This window comes from Colias croceus, chromosome 4 (assembly GCF_905220415.1).
Source record: "Colias croceus chromosome 4, ilColCroc2.1".
NCBI classification, from domain to species: Eukaryota; Metazoa; Arthropoda; class Insecta; order Lepidoptera; family Pieridae; genus Colias; species Colias croceus.
The window spans coordinates 9,105,923-9,129,138 of record NC_059540.1 but is presented as its reverse complement, the minus strand read 5'-3'; the positions used below and the strand labels follow the sequence as shown (position 1 = coordinate 9,129,138).

Sequence of the window (23,216 nt, the reverse complement as noted above, 5' to 3'; positions counted from 1 at the left end):
TTGGTTTTTATGGCATTCAAATGCTTTATAAATATAAATTTATAAAGAATAGAAAAAATTCGATCACGAGGCGGGACTTGAACCCGCATCCTTCGCGCCATTCCGGGGCGGATGCCTAACCAACTCAGCCACTCGTGACCCGCCTGAGCAATCGAATTTATTCTATCCTTTCAGTTTTATGTGTCTTAAGGGACACACCGCGCGCCATCTATTGAGATGATTTAACAACCATTTCAACCAATATGAAGCACTTTTCAGTGAATACAATATTGTAACGATGGGACACGACCTTTTCTTGAATTTATATTTTTTGGTTTTTATGGCATTCAAATGCTTTATAAATATAAATTTATAAAGAATAGAAAAAATTCGATCACGAGGCGGGACTTGAACCCGCATCCTTCGCGGTTCCTTTCAGTTTTATGTGTCCCTTAAGACACATAAAACTGAAAGGATAGAATAAATTCGATTGCTCAGGCGGGTCACGAGTGGCTGAGTTGGTTAGGCATCCGCCCCGGAATGGCGCGAAGGATGCGGGTTCAAGTCCCGCCTCGTGATCGAATTTTTTCTATTCTTTATAAATTTATATTTATAAAGCATTTGAATGCCATAAAAACCAAAAAATATAAATTCAAGAAAAGGTCGTGTTCCATCGTTACAATATTGTATTCACTGAAAAGTGCTTCATATTGGTTGAAATGGTTGTTAAATCATCTCAATAGATGGCGCGCGGTGTGTCCCTTAAGACACATAAAACTGAAAGGATAGAATAAATTCGATTGCTCAGGCGGGTCACGAGTGGCTGAGTTGGTTAGGCATCCGCCCCGGAATGGCGCGAAGGATGCGGGTTCAAGTCCCGCCTCGTGATCGAATTTTTTCTATTCTTTATAAATTTATATTTATAAAGCATTTGAATGCCATAAAAACCAAAAAATATAAATTCAAGAAAAGGTCGTGTCCCATCGTTACAATATTGTATTCACTGAAAAGTGCTTCATATTGGTTGAAATGGTTGTTAAATCATCTCAATAGATGGCGCGCGGTGTGTCCCTTAAGACACATAAAACGGAAAGGATAGAATAAATTCGATTGCTCAGGCGGGTCACGAGTGGCTGAGTTGGTTAGGCATCCGCCCCGGAATGGCGCGAAGGATGCGGGTTCAAGTCCCGCCTCGTGATCGAATTTTTTTTTTCTATTCTTTATAAATTTATATTTATAAAGCATTTGAATGCCATAAAAACCAAAAAATATAAATTCAAGAAAAGGTCGTGTCCCATCGTTACAATATTGTATTCACTGAAAAGTGCTTCATATTGGTTGAAATGGTTGTTAAATCATCTCAATAGATGGCGCGCGGTGTGTCCCTTAAGACACATAAAACTGAAAGGATAGAATAAATTCGATTGCTCAGGCGGGTCACGAGTGGCTGAGTTGGTTAGGCATCCGCCCCGGAATGGCGCGAAGGATGCGGGTTCAAGTCCCGCCTCGTGATCGAATTTTTTCTATTCTTTATAAATTTATATTTATAAAGCATTTGAATGCCATAAAAACCAAAAAATATAAATTCAAGAAAAGGTCGTGTCCCATCGTTACAATATTGTATTCACTGAAAAGTGCTTCATATTGGTTGAAATGGTTGTTAAATCATCTCAATAGATGGCGCGCGGTGTGTCCCTTAAGACACATAAAACTGAAAGGATAGAATAAATTCGATTGCTCAGGCGGGTCACGAGTGGCTGAGTTGGTTAGGCATCCGCCCCGGAATGGCGCGAAGGATGCGGGTTCAAGTCCCGCCTCGTGATCGAATTTTTTCTATTCTTTATAAATTTATATTTATAAAGCATTTGAATGCCATAAAAACCAAAAAATATAAATTCAAGAAAAGGTCGTGTCCCATCGTTACAATATTGTATTCACTGAAAAGTGCTTCATATTGGTTGAAATGGTTGTTAAATCATCTCAATAGATGGCGCGCGGTGTGTCCCTTAAGACACATAAAACTGAAAGGATAGAATAAATTCGATTGCTCAGGCGGGTCACGAGTGGCTGAGTTGGTTAGGCATCCGCCCCGGAATGGCGCGAAGGATGCGGGTTCAAGTCCCGCCTCGTGATCGAATTTTTTTTTTCTATTCTTTATAAATTTATATTTATAAAGCATTTGAATGCCATAAAAACCAAAAAATATAAATTCAAGAAAAGGTCGTGTCCCATCGTTACAATATTGTATTCACTGAAAAGTGCTTCATATTGGTTGAAATGGTTGTTAAATCATCTCAATAGATGGCGCGCGGTGTGTCCCTTAAGACACATAAAACTGAAAGGATAGAATAAATTCGATTGCTCAGGCGGGTCACGAGTGGCTGAGTTGGTTAGGCATCCGCCCCGGAATGGCGCGAAGGATGCGGGTTCAAGTCCCGCCTCGTGATCGAATTTTTTCTATTCTTTATAAATTTATATTTATAAAGCATTTGAATGCCATAAAAACCAAAAAATATAAATTCAAGAAAAGGTCGTGTCCCATCGTTACAATATTGTATTCACTGAAAAGTGCTTCATATTGGTTGAAATGGTTGTTAAATCATCTCAATAGATGGCGCGCGGTGTGTCCCTTAAGACACATAAAACTGAAAGGATAGAATAAATTCGATTGCTCAGGCGGGTCACGAGTGGCTGAGTTGGTTAGGCATCCGCCCCGGAATGGCGCGAAGGATGCGGGTTCAAGTCCCGCCTCGTGATCGAATTTTTTCTATTCTTTATAAATTTATATTTATAAAGCATTTGAATGCCATAAAAACCAAAAAATATAAATCCTTATCCTATCCTACTACCATTAAATAACTGCGAAAGTTTGTCAGGATGAATATACATTATATGTGTATGTATGTTTGTTAGATATGTACTCTTTCACGCAACTACTACAGAACCAATTACAATGAAATTTAGCACACATATAGGTAACATGGATTAACACATAGGACAGGTTTTATCCCGGAAATCTTTTTTCTTTGAAAACGGGTGAAGCCGCCGGCGGAATGTTCCATTTATCAAAAAAAAATGTTTTATTTCAAATGTTTCAGATATAAAACAAAGCAGTAATCTGGGTTGAATATAACAATCTGAGAAATGTAAATAATAGCCATATCGCACTTGATTTCCCAAACAATGTTTTGTTTTACAATTTACACCGATAAGCGTATCACGCTGTTTATTATCTAAATTCTGAAAGAATGTTTTTCCGATCTGCTTATTAAGAAATAACCTCTAGTAAAATGACTTGTTTTATACAGGGAAAAGGAACATTTATCCGTTTTGTTACAATAAATGTTTTGAGCATCCAATGCAATATTCTTTTCAACTAGGTACATATACCTACAAGACGTGATAACTGCGTTAAAAACAACCGACTTCAAACTTGCAGTTGCAACATTTACAAAAATGCTCATAAAATAAAAACTACTGGGCCTATCCAAATAAAATTTTTATAGGACCAATTCGACACCATCCCGCATCGAACAAAAAAGAATCACGTAAATCGGTTCAGAAACCTCGGAGTAATCGGTGTACATACATTAAAAAAAAAAAAACATACCGGCCGAATTGATAACCTCCTCCTTTTTTTTGAAGTCGGTTAAAAATAATAGACATCTCTAATAACATTTTATTATTATGTATTACCAGAAACGTTATTTAACGATTTGTTTCCAAATAGCCGTAGACCGTAGTTATAATATAATTCATATTATTACCTACGTTCATTATAACGCCCATGTGCCCATAAATAACAAGTGATATATCATGATCGTGAATCTCGAATGTCAATCTCATAGTATTATCAAAGCCCAGGCAGGCTATTTATATATTATCATCTGTCTAACCCTATCTTATCTTCCCAATATTATAAAGAGAAAGTTTGTGAGGACGGATGTGTGTATGTAGTACCTATCTACTTATGTTTGCTTTCACATGAAAACCGAATTTGGATTATATTTGGCAGTAATATAGCTATGTACCAGAATAACACTTATGCAAAAGAAATACTTGATTTTCCCTTGGTTACAGCACGGGTGAACAATAAGAACATCTTAACCGATTTGGCTACTTCTTTTGTATCAAGACAGATAGATACTGAATGGATAAATAAATATTAGTCAGCAAGTGATAAATAAATATTAAATATGGTACATGTCCGCCTCCTTGGTACAGTGGTTTACGCGTGAGCGTAGAACCGAGGGGTCCTGGGTTCGATTCCCGGTGGAGACGAAGAAAAAAAAATGTCTCGGTCTGGTAGGACACAGAAGGCTGATCACCTACTTGTCCCTAAAGAAAATCGATCAGTGAAACAGATGTATGCATAATGTATCTGCCCCTTACCCCACTACGGGGACACGGGACTTCACTTATGGTACATGTCAGCGGCTTCTTCTTCTATATAAAACATACCTGTTTAACAACAACGCGGTATATATGCGCGTAAAATGCAGCAAGCAAAACGCTGGGCGTGACAATGGTCGCGAAGTACAGGAAGAGGAGGTAGTTGTAGTCCATGACTTCCACAAAGTAGCAGCTCGGAGTGGGCCCAACTGCTGCATGCCAGCCCAGGAGCGGTAGGAACCCCACGCCTGCGCCAGCCACCCAGCACACAGAGATTATTGCTGAAAATAAACAAAACTTAACTGAAAACAGAGCGTGTGTGAAGCACACGTGCCAGAAGTGAAACTTCTTTGGCGAGATTCATAGATACCAAAATCGTCACCTTGCTCCATGACGTGACACCTTGAAATTTTACATTCAACGCGAAGAAGTTTCACTTCAAATACTGGATTAATGTAGTATCTGTTAACTTTTGTTAATATTAAAAGCTATAATTGTAACCCAATAAGTTGTCTTTGTTATTGTCCTGTTGCTAGTTGTCTTACTGATAATAATTAGTGATAACATTAACATACAAACTTTTAATTTGTATTTCAACAACAAATTTTGTTAGCTTATCTCTCTAAGTATCTCGAATGTCGTAATTATTCCACTAAATATAATAAAACATATTATTGTAATATAATATAAAAATTAAAAACTTTATTAATAGTTTACAGCGAGGAAGTGTGATAAGCTTTGTATGAAGGTTCTTTTTGTTTCATGATAGACAAATGAGTCATGTAAGTACTTATCACATGCCCTATCTCAGACAAATAAAAAAAGATGTTAGTGGTATAACCTAAAGTTAGTCTCTAATATTTGATATATTATATTTATAAGCTATTTTATATAAGTTGGATGGTTTTCCAGCTCAATAATGCGCGATATGTAAACAGTTTGATAAGTAGGTAAATATTTTAGAATATATAATTACCTAATCGATGAGCAAATATATATTATATTGTTTACAAATTTCTTATCGGATAGTACTTACCCCACTTAGTCATATTCTTATACAGTTAAATCGTACCAAATAATTTCATAATGGATCCTTCTACGACGGAAAAGATATAAAATTTATGAACACAAAATATGAAGGTATTAATATTATTATGTTCGTATCATTTTGTTATATGAAACTATTAAAACTTTAAACCAATTCAACAAAATTCTTTTATTAGATCTATAGTTTTCATGTAACAGGTGATTGAATTGCGTAATATTTACCTACGCACGTAAAACAACGTCATTGAATCACTATGTGTTATATCTATAATGTTATAATTATTATTAATATTATTTACGTTTTACATACGTACAGAGATCGCTTATTCATCTGCTTAAAGTGTTTAAATGAAAATTGTTATGAATCATGTCGGTAGTTACGTACACCTGTAATCTGAACATTCAATTGAAATGGATTTGACCAACTTTACATTGGCATGTATTTTATCAAGGCTTACGGTCTACGTTTTAATTTGAGTTTCCAATTATGTTGCTAAAACTATGAAGTAGGTACCTACAATGATTTCTAACACAACAGGTTTGATACGGCAATTGCGTACTACAAATAAACGTACGTTCTGAGGATCAATTATACGATATATATACAATAGCTCAATTATTACGGTACCGCTTTCTTTTCCAAATGTTTTATTTTATTTCTTTTTTATATTTATAGTCACGTACTCTTTATAAATAATCAATTTTATTGTAAAGGATGAGATTATGAGGCGTGCACTTTTGGATTTTCCAAACTATATTTTCTTTCTTTACAGTTAAATCCTTATAATTACCACGCAAAGGTCAACGGTACAAAGGAAAAAAATGTCGAGTTTATATAGTTTGTTAAAAATAAATTGTATATAAGTACCTAGAGTTTTATGCAAACAAAGCTCAACTATAACTACTATACTACAAGATTGTTTATTAGGTAGATCATGGACATAATATTATCTCACATCACAAAAAGTAGACACACTAGACAGGGCAGAATGCAGATATTTTTTTCAAAACCAATGTAGATCCTACAACCTAATTAATACCTACAGGTATACGCTGTTAATAAAAACTGTTCTAAAAACATTATGAATAGACACTTCGATTATAGATATAAATTATGTAGGTATATTTATATGCATGGTAAACTGAAATGTAAACAAGATTATTTACTTAGTAAGAGCCTTACCTTTATTGTATATACGTAGGTAGAATGTTTCTAGACGCAATCTAAATATATGTATGTATTTTCATTTTTGTATGGATATAAACAATAAAGTAATTAATTATTATTATCTAGATTCTAGGCAATAGTGGTAATATATAGGTTCTGATTTTCGTTTCTTTAGTTTTGCTTTTTTAGTGTTCTCTACCGATTTTAAAGATACAAAATTATACGGAAAACTTATTTCTTATCCGACTACAACATGACCAATTTTTAGTGTGAGTGTTCCACTGAAAGCACCGGATAAAGCAAGTTGCTGTAGTTCGATGGTATTTATTGGGATATACACTTTTAAATAAATATCTCCACAAAAATTAATCTTAAGATTTGTACAATAGCTCCAGTCGTATAGCATATAATATATTATGTTAAATTATGTATAATATATAATATCATAAAGGGTTTTAGCTTACAAATCACTAAATAGAAAAAGTCCTTGTCACTGTCTGTCCGTCCCTATGTATGCTTAGATCTTTAAAACTACGCAACGGATTGTGATGAGAATTTTTGTAATAGATAGAGACCAGAGCCGTTCTTGAGGAAGAATTCAGTTGGTATGTAATTTGGTTTTCTTCAGAGCGGATGAAGTGGGTCACGGAAAGCTAGTGCCAAATTAAAATAAAAGCTAAGTCTGCGTATAAACGTTTCGACACGGCATTTAAGGACAATAGTATAATTAAGCTAATGAAAACGATGTATGGCGTCAATACATGTTCAATACCAAGTGAAGAATGTGTTAATAAATATTAAATACTCATCATGTAAAGACTGTTTTGATGAAGAATATGGTGATGTATAAACTAAAGTGCTCATAGTAAATACGAAGATTCTATGATAAATATTAAATTAATGTTAAAGATTTTCCGTTTAGATATGATGATAATAAATTACTATGATGTATGCATAATGCACTGTGTAATTGATGTACAATTGTACAATGTATCCATAAATAAATTATAATAAAGTCTAAGAGAATTTTATTAGTGATAAGTGATGGTAATCCATACTAATCCATACTAATATTATAAATGCGAAAGTAACTCTGTATGTCTGTCTGTTACGCAATCACGCCTAAACTACTGAACAAATTTGGTATGGAGATATTTTGATACCCGAGAAAGGACATAGGCTACCTTTTTTTGCGAAATATGTACCACAGGCGAAGCCGGGGCGGACCACTAATAACTAATAATTGGCTATGGACTATAGCCTCTTGCTTAGAATCATCTGATTTTGTGGGAACATTTATCCTTATAACCATCCATCCTTTAGTAAACCATTTTACCGATATTGCTACCTACTGTCTTTAAACGATCACTTATCTTCATACAGCCTAGTCTCATGAATTTCTAAGACATTTATTAATAGCAGGTATTTGGTAATTCAAACTAATGTTATGAATAGAGAGTACACTGAATTCGTCTTGTTATGTTAAGACAGGAAAAAATATCGATTTCTATTGTTACGTTTTCTTATTTGAACACGCTTTTGTTAGCTTCACTTGTATTTTTGGACGAATTCGACCTCGTCAAGACTTGATTTTGACTTACTTTAAACGGATAGATTTAATTCAATATTTGTACACTTATCAACACAGCTTATCAAGGATCCGTGACATTTCATTTTAGTGGTTTTGGTTTTTTTTTAAACTAGGTAGGTAGTTAGAGAATTATTATTACTAATTATGTTTAAATATATAAGTTTTCGCCTAACAGGTTTCTAACCTGGAATTTTCATACACATACTATATTACTTGGAATCAATTATATCGATTGACTATATCAATAGGAATAAGAAACGTATGACTGCGTGTTCTTCACAATTATGAACACATTAAAGCTTGTCGCATGTCAAACCATAATTTTGAATACATACTTCAGTTTTTATTGTGTGACGAATAATGCTCAGGCAATCACAATTCTTTGTTTTATTGAGTTTTTTAGTAAAAATTACATTTAGGTATATATTGCAAGACGTCAACAGCATAAAATAAACAAGGTAGGTACGCTACATATTATCAAAATTTTGATAATTCAATAATGTAGTTACGACAACGGCTACATTAACTGATGTGTCTTTAATGTAGTAGGCGATAGATACAGTTTTAATTGTATTGTAGTCATTAGTACCTATTCAAACATTTCATCTACGATTGGTTTATCTAATGTCATTTTTAATTAAATAATAACTGTAAACTTAAATAGGTACCTAGTTGATGAAGAGTCAATTTAATAAAACAATATTATTAGTAACAGAACTTTAATTAATAAAAACTATCAAAATATCACAAATGAAATAATACAATAGGTACATTCTCTAGAAACTCCAGAAAACCCGAAACGTTCGAGAGAATTAAATATTTTAGCAATTTAAAGAGTTTGCGTTCAAGGGCATATTAATTATTAATTCTAACTGAGCTCTTACATAAAAATAGATATAAATAATTTGTTTACAAGCTATGCATAGTGTTTCCTTTTCTTTTGTAGCTATCGCACTTTTTGCGGACGGACCTGATTTTACAAATAGCTACCTACCATTCAAGTTTGTAAATTAGCTAATATTCAATACAATCGTGTTTTAATTTAAAGTTTAAACATACGACAATTTGGATGTTACTCTTACGGTTTATCATAAGACCCCTTAGAAATTTGGTCTTTATTACGATCTAATGAAACACTAACATTCCTACAATTACAGTCAATATTGTTAAAGCTGGCATATTTTTAGACGCCGAGTTCTTCTTTAGCGATTGGTCGGCATATGTTTGCAAAAGTTTACAAGGTACAGATCGCTTCATATTCGATGTTGGGCTGTGTCGTATCACATAGCACTGCATTCCCGGCGTGACTTCAACGGGCTTTCCCTTCACATCGAGTGCATTAGTGACTGTCGTATTCGTTGTAGTGATCGTCACTGATGACGTCATTGTGTTATTCGATTCATTACTCGTAGTATTTGCTGAAGCTTCGTTAGTCACATTTACAGGAACTAACGTACCATTGGGCAACATTTCATACAATTGTTTCGGAGCTGGTGGCGGAGAGTCTGTTGCTGGACCATTCACGGTTGTTACATTGGTCACCGTTGTAATTACTGTCGTGTTTGTGCCTGCGGGGGCGCTTTGGGTCTTAGCTTCCTCTTCGAATATAAAACTAGTTATCAAGTTGCAGTCTATTTTGGTTTCTTCGTAATCGCCGTTGTCTTTTCTAACACCGAATTTGCAAACCTCGCCAGGCCGGGGCGTATAATTGTTTGAAGAATGACTTTTACTTAGAGCATAAGTTCCAGCGGCAAGTGTTCCAAGGTTGAGCAGCGCAAGCCCAGCCAGCAGCGTACCGTATTTACTGCCGGAGTCTTTGTATTGGTACACGTAATTTGGGGGCGATCCACGATAGACGGGATAGCTCATAGGTGCACCACCGTGAACTGGAGTGTATCTTATTTGTTGTGGAGGATTATAATTGTAATGATAGTGTACATTAGTTGTATGACCCGCACCCGTACTTGGGGAATTGCCCGAAAGTCCTTTTCCGGGTGGATATCCATGAGATCCGCCGGATGATGGATATGTATGGCTGCCACCGGACGATGGATAACCATGACTACCCCCTGAGGAAGGATAACCGTGTCCTCCTCCAGACAGTCCACCAGACGGATATCCATGAGCTCCGCCAGACGAAGGATAACCATGACCCCCACCAGACAATCCGCCTGATTGTGGATACGAATGACTGCCCCCACTACCCGAGAGGCCACCAGATTTAGGATAACTGTGTCTTCCACCACCGAAAGTTCGTTTAGCTTCTAACGGACCAGTTATAGATAGCAGAAGGATTGCAAAGAGCAATCCATAAAAATACCGCTGCATATTTTCTAAAATTTATATTTTCTTCAAAACAAAACTATTCACACGTTCAACACTGTCACTCGCGCGCAATGAACTGAAGTAAGCTCTGCATCACGATTCACGGCTCTGCTTTCAAAATTAGCACAACACAATGCAAATAAACATTGTGAATATATCAGGGGGGGGGACACATCGTCTCTCGAACAAACTGACATTTATTAAAGAAAGCGACGCCATCTATACTTTGGCGAGTAAAAACGTATTTTAATCAGTTTATATTAAAACCCCAAAAGATGGCATCGTACTTTCCGAGGTTATTGCAAATATTGTATATAGATATTTAAATAAATGGCAGGTATTCTTGAAGCATCTCGGAGTGAAGCATTGTTTTATTTTATTAGATCGAATGCGTAGCTAACCTTTTTTCAAATGCCATTAAATGATTTTGCTATTTAAATCGTTCCATATGGTATCAAATAATTAATAAACTTGCAACATCTTTTGAAAGCTTCTGTGTTGAAATCTTCTTTCTTCTAGCTTCTAGCTTCTGTGTTGAAATCTAATTTCTTCATAATGAAATCAAAGTACTAAAATAAGACAAGTGAAAACCTTTCTTTATTAAAAGTTTAAATGAATTAGAACAATTATATCAGGAAAATATTTTACATAAAAAATACTGTGTCTGGCTAAATAAATTTTCAAAACATTTTATTAATATTACATGAAAAGTGTTAAATATGATTTATTAATTGGTAACATTGACTAACTGAAAATATTATGTTTGTAAATATGACTCGACAGAAACAATAACTTGAAAGGAAAATTTCCTTTTTTTTTAATTACATCAGTTTTAACTGAAAGCAGTAGAACTCTTTTCAATTTTTTACAAGAACTAAATTTTCAATTAGTAAATTAAATTAGTGACAACGCCATCTATCGTGAAATAGAGCAATTATTTTAATGTAGATGGTAAGTGGTAAGACTAGATAGTAGTACGTTATAAATTTTACAGATGGCAATAGTACTATTATTTAATAGTGTACTATATAATATTTCCACAGACCATTTCATTATAAATTTTACAGATTGCGATACTGAAATCAAAGTTAGTTATCTATATTTAGCTAATTACGAGTTGTTGAATTAAAAAAGAAAAGTTGTTATGTTATTATCATTGGGCTGATACCTGGGCATTTTCACAAAAATGTACCCCCTGCTTGAAAAATACATTTTTTAATAAAGTATTATATTTTAAACTTTTTTTGGTCTCTTTAAAACGGAAATTCAATATACTTCAAGAAAAAATATAATACAATGGGTTTAAAATGAGAAATCTGTAAAAATAATAGGACACAATGGAAAGACTCGCAATTTTATATCAGTTTTGTGACTATATTCAGTAGCTGGAAAAACAGTGCAAAATATAAGAATTTTTAGATATTGGTTATTTATTAACTTAAAATCGTTATTTTGTATATTTTAAACACTCACTATTCCCAACTTTTGGATCTAAGCTAATTAAAAAAAATAATAGTACATTCAGTATTGTGACTCTGGTACTTTAACTGTCATTATTATCTTTACATTTAAAATGTTAGATACTTTTTTAGAGAAAAGGCAACAAATATAACACTTATGTATTATTCTCCATTAAAGGGACTGATTTGAAGGGCATTAAATGTAAAATCTACTGAAATATTTAAAAAATTCAGCTCCGTATTATAGGGACAGTCACACAACCGAATACCTAAAAAGGGAAAGGGTGCGTTTACATGGCGAAAAAAAAGTACGCAGGCACATAATAAATATACCTAATTATAAACTTAACTTAACTTCAACCTAAATTATCACAATCAGTTCGGACTAAGCCATCACATTATTATTATTTATCTAAAGGGTTAATTACTATCAAGATTCAAGAATAAGAAGTCTTTTTATGTTTTATATTGGCACTAATCAAATTAATCAGTCGATAATCAGTCTTCGTGATTCGTTTATTATTAACCTTAAATAAATAATCTCAATCACCATATTGGATAAAAAATCTTGTTTCAGTGGACGCTGCAAACACGAAGGTTAATCTGTAAATAAAAAAAAAACCAATGAAAAATATCGTAAAAAAAATTAAGATTTTTGTTTCATTATTACCTTTCGTAGTTAAACAAGGCACATTGTCTAGATTCTTAGTTCTGCTGGATTATTTTGTTTCTTTTTATGCATACTGCTTCTTTTTTTCCTCTAAAAAAAAATTTACTTCCTCATGCAAAATGATCAATCAGCTGTTGCGATCTGTATGGGGAAATTATTTTTATTTTTGAAATCTACTTTTGGAACTCAGTCAAAAATGTCTTAGAAAAATATTTTTATAGCTCAAGAAAATCGCCATGTAAACATTGCTTTATGTGTTCAGGCATGTTGTGACTTTTCGTTCAGCGTATATGTGACCGCTCAAATAGTCACACAGCGGAAGTCACATTTGATAATCCTCTCGTAATAAAAACGGTTTAAAATATAACCACAACACTTATATTCATCAAAACTTTTGATCAACTTACATATAAAAACATTTAAAACAAAATTAACTAAATACTACAAGATAAATAGATAGAAATAAGCCAAAATATGGTCACATACCTGAATGAAGAATTTGGTCCCTGCGGCTTGCAAACACGCGTGCACTCCTTCTAAGCAGTTTTTGGACCCTGAAGGCTTCTAACCTGATAAGTTGCATAGCAGTAGCTATGGTGTTGACAGTAATGCAAAACTATTTGAACCACAGTAATTTCTTTTTTAGAAAATCGGTGACAAAACTGAACGTTCCGGGAAGGACAATTTTTTTGATTTTCTTTTTTATTTTTTTATATTTTATTTTTGTTATATAAGGTTATTATATTTTAACTATTATCACAGTAACTGATTATCCTGGACCAAATAAAACCTTAAAAGATGGTACCTTTCTAACAAAAAAGTTAAGAAATGATTTAATAAACGCGTAAGAGTAAGCAGGGGACAGCGTAAAATTACACATTTTTCAATGGTTATTTATAATTAACTTAACTTTATTTTAGATTATGTCATAGTTTTTGTTAAAAAAACAAAATATTGTATACGTTTCTTCACTTTGATAGCATATATAAATAATTCTGGCAACTACTTCATTATATAGAATTTAATGAATTCGAGGGACAGGTGAAAATCAGGGGGTATACATTTTTGTGAAAATGCCCACCTGTTGATACCAATTCAAACATATTATAATATTTTATACAAACTACCTAAAGCCTATAATCTAGGTGTTTAACTAAAAACTGAGATCAAATGCCGGGTCCAGACTGGTGAAACGTAAAGAACGAGTAAGTACTTACATAATATCTTCTAACTGATAGTTTATAATAAACACTACAAAATTGGGTAATAGATATAATAATCTTTCAAAAATTTTAAATAATCATACCTACTTATTGAAAATATTAATTGTTTCTTAATGATTTAATTATATTATTCTTTTTCTTTTAATTGTAATATCAGGACTGTATTATATAATGGCAATCAAATCCTATGCTATATTATGTAGCTATCATGTAGCTAAGATACTGACTGAACCGTTTTTCTCACGAGCGCCTGGAGCTGGAGGTGTCATGCTGAAATTCATATTATATGGGTAGTCACCGTCCCTTGAAACTGGAAATAAATCAAACTACTAGCCAACGCAATCAAAAAAATACAGAGGTTTTAGTTGAATATTTTCGACACTAAACTAACTACTTTTATCTCCACTTTGCAAAAAATATACTTATATTACCTAACTACGAGTAGTTTATTAAAAAACCTATGTAGGTTCTTTATTAAAAAAACTTTAATTTCATTTAAAACTGCAATTAAACTTTGGAACCAAAAGGTTTTTATCATAATAATTCTACGTGTTATTTTCTTATTAAAATATTATACCTACATATGCTCAACGAACCTTGAAGGCACAGCGTATCATTTACTAATAAAAATAAATATATGTAATCAACTTGCCCATTCTTTAATAACATTGTTGAACAATAGGCAGTAAATTGAGGCAATAAACATTTAGACTCGTGAAGGCAACGCACTATTCTGCACTACCTTTTACCGCAACAACATTTAGTTCATGACAATCGGTTAGTTACGATAATGACGTCGATACAACTGCACAGTTAAAATGTTATTCACGTTATTATTTACAAACATTATGCTAACCGGCGCCGAAAGGAACGTCGATAATAAGCCGTATCTTGTGTTGCCAGTACCTCTCCAATTGCCCTTCCGTAACGAGCGCTCCGAGCAATGCTGGCTCCGGATAGAGGACGTAGAGCTCATAGAAACAGTGGCCATCTACTGCTATATAGCACAATCCTTCCTAAGGAACCATATACATGACTATAACACTAGGAAAATGAGTGAAGACGATGTCGATGTCAGTTTATGGAGCGAAGAACCAAGGCCGCAAGAAGATATTGCCCCGAAAGTGAACAACCAAAAGGAAAGCGTGATAGATTGGAAAATAACCACTGTTTTGGATCCCATTACGCGTATGCGGTTGTATGTAAGTCGAGATGCGTATTGCAGGCTCATAATGTACAGTAGAGAAGCAGAGACGAATTATAAAGTGGATTGTGATAAAATACTTTACTTCATCAATAGCCGTATGACGAATAGTGCAGCCTTACGTAACGTTACAAAATTGCCTGTAATCATGTTAATTGCTATCATGTTCCTTGTTTAATAGAAAAATTGTCATTGTAAGTATTATTTATTTATTAACAAAAGTGAGAATCTATAAGTTTATTTTGTAAGTTTGCGCAATAAACCAATTTCATACATGAATGATTCTGTTATTTGACTTCCTCAAACTACTTTTAGTGAACAATAATTGTGAAGGTCTTTTATTGATAAAAACTGGTCCGAGGAGACAGAATTATTCGAAAATAAAGTTCATATTAATATGAAATATTTATAGATTTTTTTTTATCATTTTAACATAAAAAACTGAGTTATTAACTGAGTTTACGGCATAGGTATTTATCATTTGCTGTACACAATAAAACCATGGATCACGCTTTATTCGTCATAAGTAAGTACTAAAAATTACAATGGATGCTATCTACATTGTCTACAAAAACAATACAGCTGTAAGTGAAAATTACTGGTCCATATCTAATTCCCCTTTTGACAACATACCTACATTGTATTTTTCGTTGCGTTCATACACATATGACATACGATAAAATTACATTTATTTCACACTTCATCAAAGATGATATTAAAAAAAAGAATCAAGGAATATGTACCAAAATAGGAAATACCTAGGTATAACTCAGAAACGGGAAAAATAAGTGGTACCTACCTAAACTGTAAACATACTGTAAGATGTAAATTGTAGAAACAAAGCCTGTTTCAAAATCATCATTATCAATCAATAAAATAAACTAGTGATTATCGGTAAATTAAACTAGTGATTATTTATTTCATTTTGTTTATAGAAATTAATTTGTAAATCAAGCATAACCACCTACATAATGCAGAAGAATTTGTTTGTTTGAACGCGCTAATCTCAGGAATTACTGGTTTTAAACATTCTTTCGGATTAGCCCATTTATCGAGGAAGGCTATAGGTTTATCATCACGCTGCGCTATGACCAACAAGAGCGGGCACTGCGGGGCAAGTATAACAATGTTGAATAGTTTAAAATACTTGTACTATTTATTTTGTGTTTTATGACACTGAAGTGTTAATTGACTTTATCGCTGTATTAATAGCTATGAGATATCTACCGAGTAAGCTAGCTTTGAAAAACCATGATGTAGGTACTAAGAACTGACTGATACCAGTTACATTATTTCAATTAGGTACCTTTATATTATGAGTCATGCATAATGGCTGCTTCATTCATTATATAAGATACCTAATGTACCTACCTATTGTTATTTTTTCCTGAAATAATGCCTTGTTTGTAAATCAAGCATAAATTATAATTATCCTTGTAGAGATCTAAGATCCTTTGGATATACGATTTTTTTTAAAGTACCTGTGATTTAGATTGTTTTATAGTATTAAGTACAGTTTAATACATCTGATATACCTACGTATTAAAAAAATGTATGCGTGTTAGTGGTCACACGTAAGAAGTGAAACTTCTTTATGACCTTATTTTTCAAAAATAATTTACTATATGCAACTTCAGAGAAATACGTCGAATCACGCGTGGTAGGGATAAGAAAAAGATGGCGCGTAACGGAAAATGTCACGCGTTTAACGGAAAAATGACACGCGTAACGAAAAAATGTAACACTACATTTTTTTCCAACCCCGATAAAGAAGTTTCACTTCAAAAATATGTTTATTGTATTAAAAATTAAAATTAAATATTCAGTGCTCTACCCTTTTCGTGAAATACATACATTTTTTTGTGTAAGTAAAACAAAAACATGCGAATATCTTTACTACGCAGCGCGGGATTTCACGACTAATCCTTAATTTTATTTCGAATTAAAATGGTATCAGATCGTCCTGCAAAGAAGCCTGAATCCACACGATATATTACGCTGTATTTGCTTCACGTATTTCATTCTGGCCAATCTGTTGTCTGTAGGCGATTTGTTATGGTTAAACTTGTACAAAACAGTCGTATTAGAACAGTCAAATTCTAACGTAAACTTCTTTATACTTAGTATTTGTGAAAAAAAAAACATAAAGCTTTTTATCAGTTTTTAAATTGACATACGCATCTCAGGAACTTCTCCGACCGTCACGCGACATGCGCTACACATACCAAAAAGTTTGAGACGATGTAATAAAAGTTTCACTTTAAAAATTTTGCTGTTGGATTTATATATGATCCCAGATTAGGTAGACCGTAGATACCTACTATACATCCCAGATAACTACGAGATAACAAATAAATATTTCCCGTCCGATTAGGGCCCTTCTGGCCTCCTCCACTCAAGCGACAGCCCAAGCCGAGGTTCGAGATCCCCGTCAAGGGGGGACGCCCTTGTGCATGTCGCTACCAGGGTGAACCTTCAGTTCACCCCCGCGTCCGCGTTAAAATGTAAAAGCCCTTCTGGCTAACATTGAGAAACACCTTATAAAAAAAATAAAAAAAAAATATTTAGGAAAAATATATGTATGTACCTACGTACGAAGCAGGAGCGGACCGCTAGTTAAATATAAATTATAGCCTATGACTCTAATCTATGGCTTTGCCTGTGCCTGTGATACTCGCAATTTTGTACCTATCGTTCTTTTAAATTTTCTGTCAAAGAGTTAAAATATTATTCACAGTTAATCTACCAGTGATACAACTTTCAAATTTTTTTAATTAATAAGAGAAATCAAACAGATTTATTATAAATACTTAATACTTAAACTTAACTGGCATGATTAATATTTTGAATGAATAATAAATTCCATTGAATTTGTTTTTTTTTTATAGTAGATACTTAGCTACATATCTACTTGAAGAATAATATATTGAAGAGCGTAGAATAATATATTTAAACTTTTATACGCGAATATTATTTACATATAATTTATTCATTACGCGTATAGTCTTAAAACATGGCCATAAGAACTTTATATTTTCTGTTAGTCACAGAAGATAAATGATATATTATTTACCTACATCACAGCAGAATCAACATTTCACATAGGTGTTAATCCATTGATGTTAATCGAGGGATATGGGAATAATTATAATTATTAAACAAATGTAAGTAGTTAATTATGTAACAAAAATAACGACACTACCCCGATGTTCGTTATAAATACAGAAAAGTTCAACTTGAACCGTAACCCGTCTACACCCACGTAAACAAATTCGCGAATTATATAACATTGTTGTTTTGAATAATTTGCAGGTTTTATTTTCAACAAACTCTAATAAATTATTCACAGCATCCTTAAATAGTTAGGTATGTTTTCAGAGCTCTACCTTTGTAATATCAAGTGAACAAATATTGGGTTCTAATGATAGGCATAACTAGGTAAAAGGTAATAACTTCTCAAAGCTCTTCAGTACGTGTCTAGATACATATTATATAGACGTAATATATAGACCCTTTCAAATATAAAACCACTTGAAACATGCGACGCTCGTTACAAAAGGATTCAGTAAAAGTCCTCTTGATATTTAGAATATTGACTGAAGGAATTTAATATTTTACTATTAGAAATATTGCGTTATTGCTACCTATAGTGATGTGATATTTATCTGTACTATGAGTTGGATTCAATTTATTTTATGACATGTATTAAAAAAAATATTTTACTTGATCTGTGAATTGTTGAAATAATGTAATTTTTAATAATTTTTTTTTTAACCTCAATTGTGCTGTGTACATACAATTAGGCTGGCATTTTACCGCAACATGATTGTGATTAAATTTGTGTATAATAAGTCAAAATTGTCAGCTGTGGTGTGTACCTATTTAAATAAATAAATAAATAAACTATGTACGATTACACTGACTCCTTAGTATATTCGTCCCGTGAACTGAATAACACAGATTTCCAGTGATGATTAACAAAAAATCCAAAAGGCCTCAGATAAATTCTATTTATATATCTATTTAATTTTATACAAACAAGTCGCTTCTCGCTTCACAAACGATAAATTTCAAATTGTATATAATTACCGTATGATGATGAGCAAAAACACTGATTCAGCACATCCGCAATAAATAGCATATATTTATTGCAATACTATGTATCGAAATCTACATAGAAAAGACATAGCATAATTTACATGATAAACGTCGTCTAATAAGTAAAATTACTCTATTGGTCCCCATACACTCGTTAAAACGTCACTGTCGGGGAAATAATTAAATGCCCTCGATTGGTTCAAGTTCACCGCTCGTGCTGACACTGTGAAATGCATTTTATTAAAAGGTATTGTTAATTTAAATAAAGGTAGTATTACTTGATGTATCGTAATGAAATCTTCGCGCTCACTTCGCTTCGACTTTCTATTTGTGACAATGGGCCTTCGAGAAAGGGAAACCCTTTATTAAATATTAGCTCATTTCAGGATAAATTTGAGCCAAATATTATCTATATTAATATTTTGTTGGGGGCTTTCGGCAGCAGCTGGTTGTCAATTATACATATACATTCAAAGCTTGAGGGAGCGAAAGACGTAATTATTGACTATTAAAACCGGTCATCTTTATGGCTATTATAGCTGTGCCTGTGCCCTGCGGTTTTACCCGCAATGCTCTACTCCTGTTGGTCTTAGCGTGATGATATAATATAGCCTATAGCCTTCCTCGATAAATGGGCTATCTAGCACCGAAATAATTTTTCAAATCGTACCAGTAGTTACTGAGATTAGCGCGCTCAAACAAACTCTTCAGCTTTATAGTATTAATATAGATCTAATACTTCATTCAAAAATCTGTTTGACACAATGGTAAATAATTGTGCCTTATATTACTGCATTAGTAAAAGATTCCCTCACGTATAGGCTACTTGGTAAAATACCAATTACAATACATTTCACCTCCAAGAATCTGCACCCAGTGGAATCAGACACGTGGACGTGAGTCGATTACTTTATAGGTACGCGAAAAACGTAAGTACATTAACAGTTATTAAATAAAAGCGATATAATGAAACAATGGCTTTTTAATTTCATAAACTATTATAGGATTCCGTTTAAGTTAAAGAGGAAAATTTCACCAAATGTATATCTATCTATCTACGTCCTACGATATTAAACGTGAAACGTCGTGTCGTTGTTCATTAGTAAATCATTATTACTTTAGATTACTTATCAATTTCGACATTTATGGGAAGGCTTGCCTAGTTACTAAAAGATCTAAGAACATTAATAAGCAAAAGATAGTTAATTATTATTTCGTTTGGAAGCCGACTTTCCAATGACAAAAAGGTGAAAAGATAAAAAATTATTTGATTTTCTTCTTTTTCGTACAAACAATCTGTAAAAACCTATTTACTTCCGAGGACTTTGTGTAAACTCCAATATAAAATAATAAGAAATCCCGCATTTATTTTTTCTCAAATAGAAAATGGCGAATGGGCTAACAGTTCATTTAGCACCTAAATTAGAGGAATATTACATTTTCCAGTCCCCACTATTATTATAGAACAAAAATTGTTTGTTTCTCTTTTTGTTTCAAAGCTTGACCAAAAACTACAGGCAACCGATTTTATTTGGAAAATTCTTTCACCATTAGATAGCTACATTATTCCTCCGTGGACCGTGACTTTGGCTGCACCACAGAGCGCAGTCATGTGAAACGGTAAGTATATAATAAAAAAAGTATTTGGCCCATGAGGGGATCGAACCCGCGACCTTCGCGTTATTAGCACGACGCTCTAACCAACTGAGCTAATGGGCCGTTGTAGAAAATCGCTAAAAGCTCACATTTAATTGACACATAAAAATGTACATTTTATAGCAATAAATATTCTTTGATAAATTAAAGCCCAGTAATTATATTTGGTTCATAAAAGATATAGATTACAAACAATCTTACTTACAAAATGCGGTATTTAATGGCTGAAAAAAGTCTACATTACCTACGTGTATATTTTATTCCTTTTTCCTTTATTCAGATTTCATACACCCAGACAATTGTGTTGAATCCGAATGAGCGGTGACTCTATAATTTTTCATTCATTAGTTTATAGTTATATACCTACTACTAGGTACTGTTTAAATATTTGTGGTACTACTATGTACCTTTATCTTAGTATTATCTATAAATAAGGCAGGTCGATTGTAATCGGCTGCCATCAACACCTAGCTTTAAAATATAAAACTAGAACAGTCAGTCCACAGAACGTATTGTACCTTTTGACAATAAATTCTAAATAATCATAAATAACTTAAATAGAGCATTGTAATTTCTAATTCAACGACCATTTGATCCTTCCTAAAATATGTTCGTGGAATCCCTTGTAACATCCACCCTTTTGTGGACATACACTTTTATTAGCGTCAAGGAAAATTAGTCACAATCTTCTCTGCCTGTTACTTGGTTTTATACGGCTTTTTTCGCGCATTGTGTGACGTAATAAAATCTCGTGACCGTGAAACGACACAAGGTCAAAAGGATTCGCAATTCGCATATAAATTAAAGAAGGGAATGTTCCAAGGAACCGGAAGAAAATGTCGCAAACCCACTTTACTGCTGTTTTTCCCACCCTCATTTCAAATCGACAATGAATGTTTTTACGTCTACACAGAGGAATCTAAAATTGCCAGTTATTTTTGAAAGTAACCATTACGAATACTTTGAATGCATTATGCATTGATGTTATAGGTATGTATTTATTAAGTTTAATTACGATATTACCTACTTTATTATATTTTTTTCATATTCCAAAAGAACCACAAATTTTATACGAACAACGACACAGTCAAAACTTACCGATAAAGATAAAAGGTTGTAATTCCACTTATTTAAACACCGAAAAGCGTGTTTTGAACCAATTCCAAATTCAAAGCAATATTTTCGCGCCAATTAGAATTGTAGTTTTATCCGAGCTGAATTACTGCAATTGCTTGTGTATTTTGTTGAAACCAATTGGATTTGGAGCCTATGATAACGTCGTAGCTGTCCACTGAATGATATTGAGTGCCGTCCTCAGGTAAAGATAACGATATTAAGCCGCACCATTTCTCAAGGGACTTTATGATAACCACGGAAGTTATTTATAGGTTTTCAGTTATTTTTCGGTGCGTAACGAGCATGATATATGCTCGTTTTATGCACTAATGCGTAGAATTTAGATATAGAATTTACGCATTATTTAACACTAGCTTCTGCCCGCGACTCCGTCCGCGCGGATGTCGGTCTTCGCGTGGATGGTTTATTTCTCCATTTTGAGAAACTCTGACAATGACATCTTATAAATATCTATTGGACCCAAATACGGCTAGGCCTATAATAATATGCAACGTGTGTTCGCGGTTCTACAGAACAACGTCTATGGATAAAACTGAAAAATAAAGATTATTTTTTTTCTACGTATTTTTCCAGGATAAAAATTATCCTATTTTACGCCCAGGATAATAAGGTATAATTATACTAAGTTTCATCGAAATCGAACCGTTAGTTTTCACGTGATGCCGTCACATACAGACAGACAGACAGACACATTTTTTAATCACATAGGTATTTGGGTTTGGTATCGATCCAGTATTGGTATTTATCTGGTATTTATTTTTTCAATATTTTCAATGTACAGAATTGACCCTGCTACAGATTTATTATACTTATGATACCTATGAGAAGAACAAATTGTAAAAGTTGCATGTAATATTTTGACCGCATATTTGAAGACTTAAAATGCATTTTGTATACTAAAACAATTAAATTTAAATTTAATTAAAAAAATGCCTTTACAACAATTTCGAGTATTAAGCAATAAAGAAGTGAAATTGAAAAATGTATTTTTTAATCCATCATCAGAACACGTTGTACATACCAGTGGTTCGGTAAATTTAAATTATTTGCAGCATAGTTATTATTTATCGTCTTTGGCACTCAATTCAGAAGTTCTCAGGATATAAAAATGTCACAAAATAATTTACAATTCACAGACATCCCATAAATGCCTGGAAATAATATATTCACTTGGATAAAACACATAATATCTAAGGATTATTTATTTGGTTTAAAATTATAATTAATGCATGCATTCACAATTCATTATATTTTATTTCAGTTAAA

The 23,216-nt window shown here is 33.1% G+C and overlaps 3 protein-coding genes and 1 non-coding gene across 4 annotated transcripts in view; 1 reads left to right on the top strand and 3 right to left on the bottom strand.

Annotated features, from left to right (window-relative positions):
* Positions 1–23,216, bottom strand: part of LOC123691001 (adenosine receptor A2b) — a 50,203-nt gene that overhangs the window by 5,254 nt on the left and 21,733 nt on the right. Inside the window, exon 2 of the mRNA XM_045635170.1 lies at positions 4,441–4,652. Within this exon, the coding sequence (XP_045491126.1) occupies positions 4,441–4,652 (212 nt within the window). The remainder of the gene's footprint in view (positions 1–4,440; positions 4,653–23,216) is intronic.
* On the bottom strand, positions 8,883–10,623 carry LOC123691002. The gene has a single exon (XM_045635171.1). The coding sequence runs from the start codon at positions 10,503–10,505 to the stop codon at positions 9,303–9,305; it is 1,203 nt and encodes a 400-aa protein (XP_045491127.1). The 5' UTR covers positions 10,506–10,623; the 3' UTR covers positions 8,883–9,302.
* On the top strand, positions 14,615–15,338 carry LOC123691004. Its single transcript, XM_045635172.1, has one exon. It carries the CDS (start codon positions 14,674–14,676, stop codon positions 15,235–15,237), a length of 564 nt encoding a protein of 187 aa, XP_045491128.1. The 5' UTR covers positions 14,615–14,673; the 3' UTR covers positions 15,238–15,338.
* On the bottom strand, positions 20,803–20,876 carry Trnai-aau. The gene has a single exon. It is a non-coding gene; the product is annotated as a tRNA-Ile (tRNA).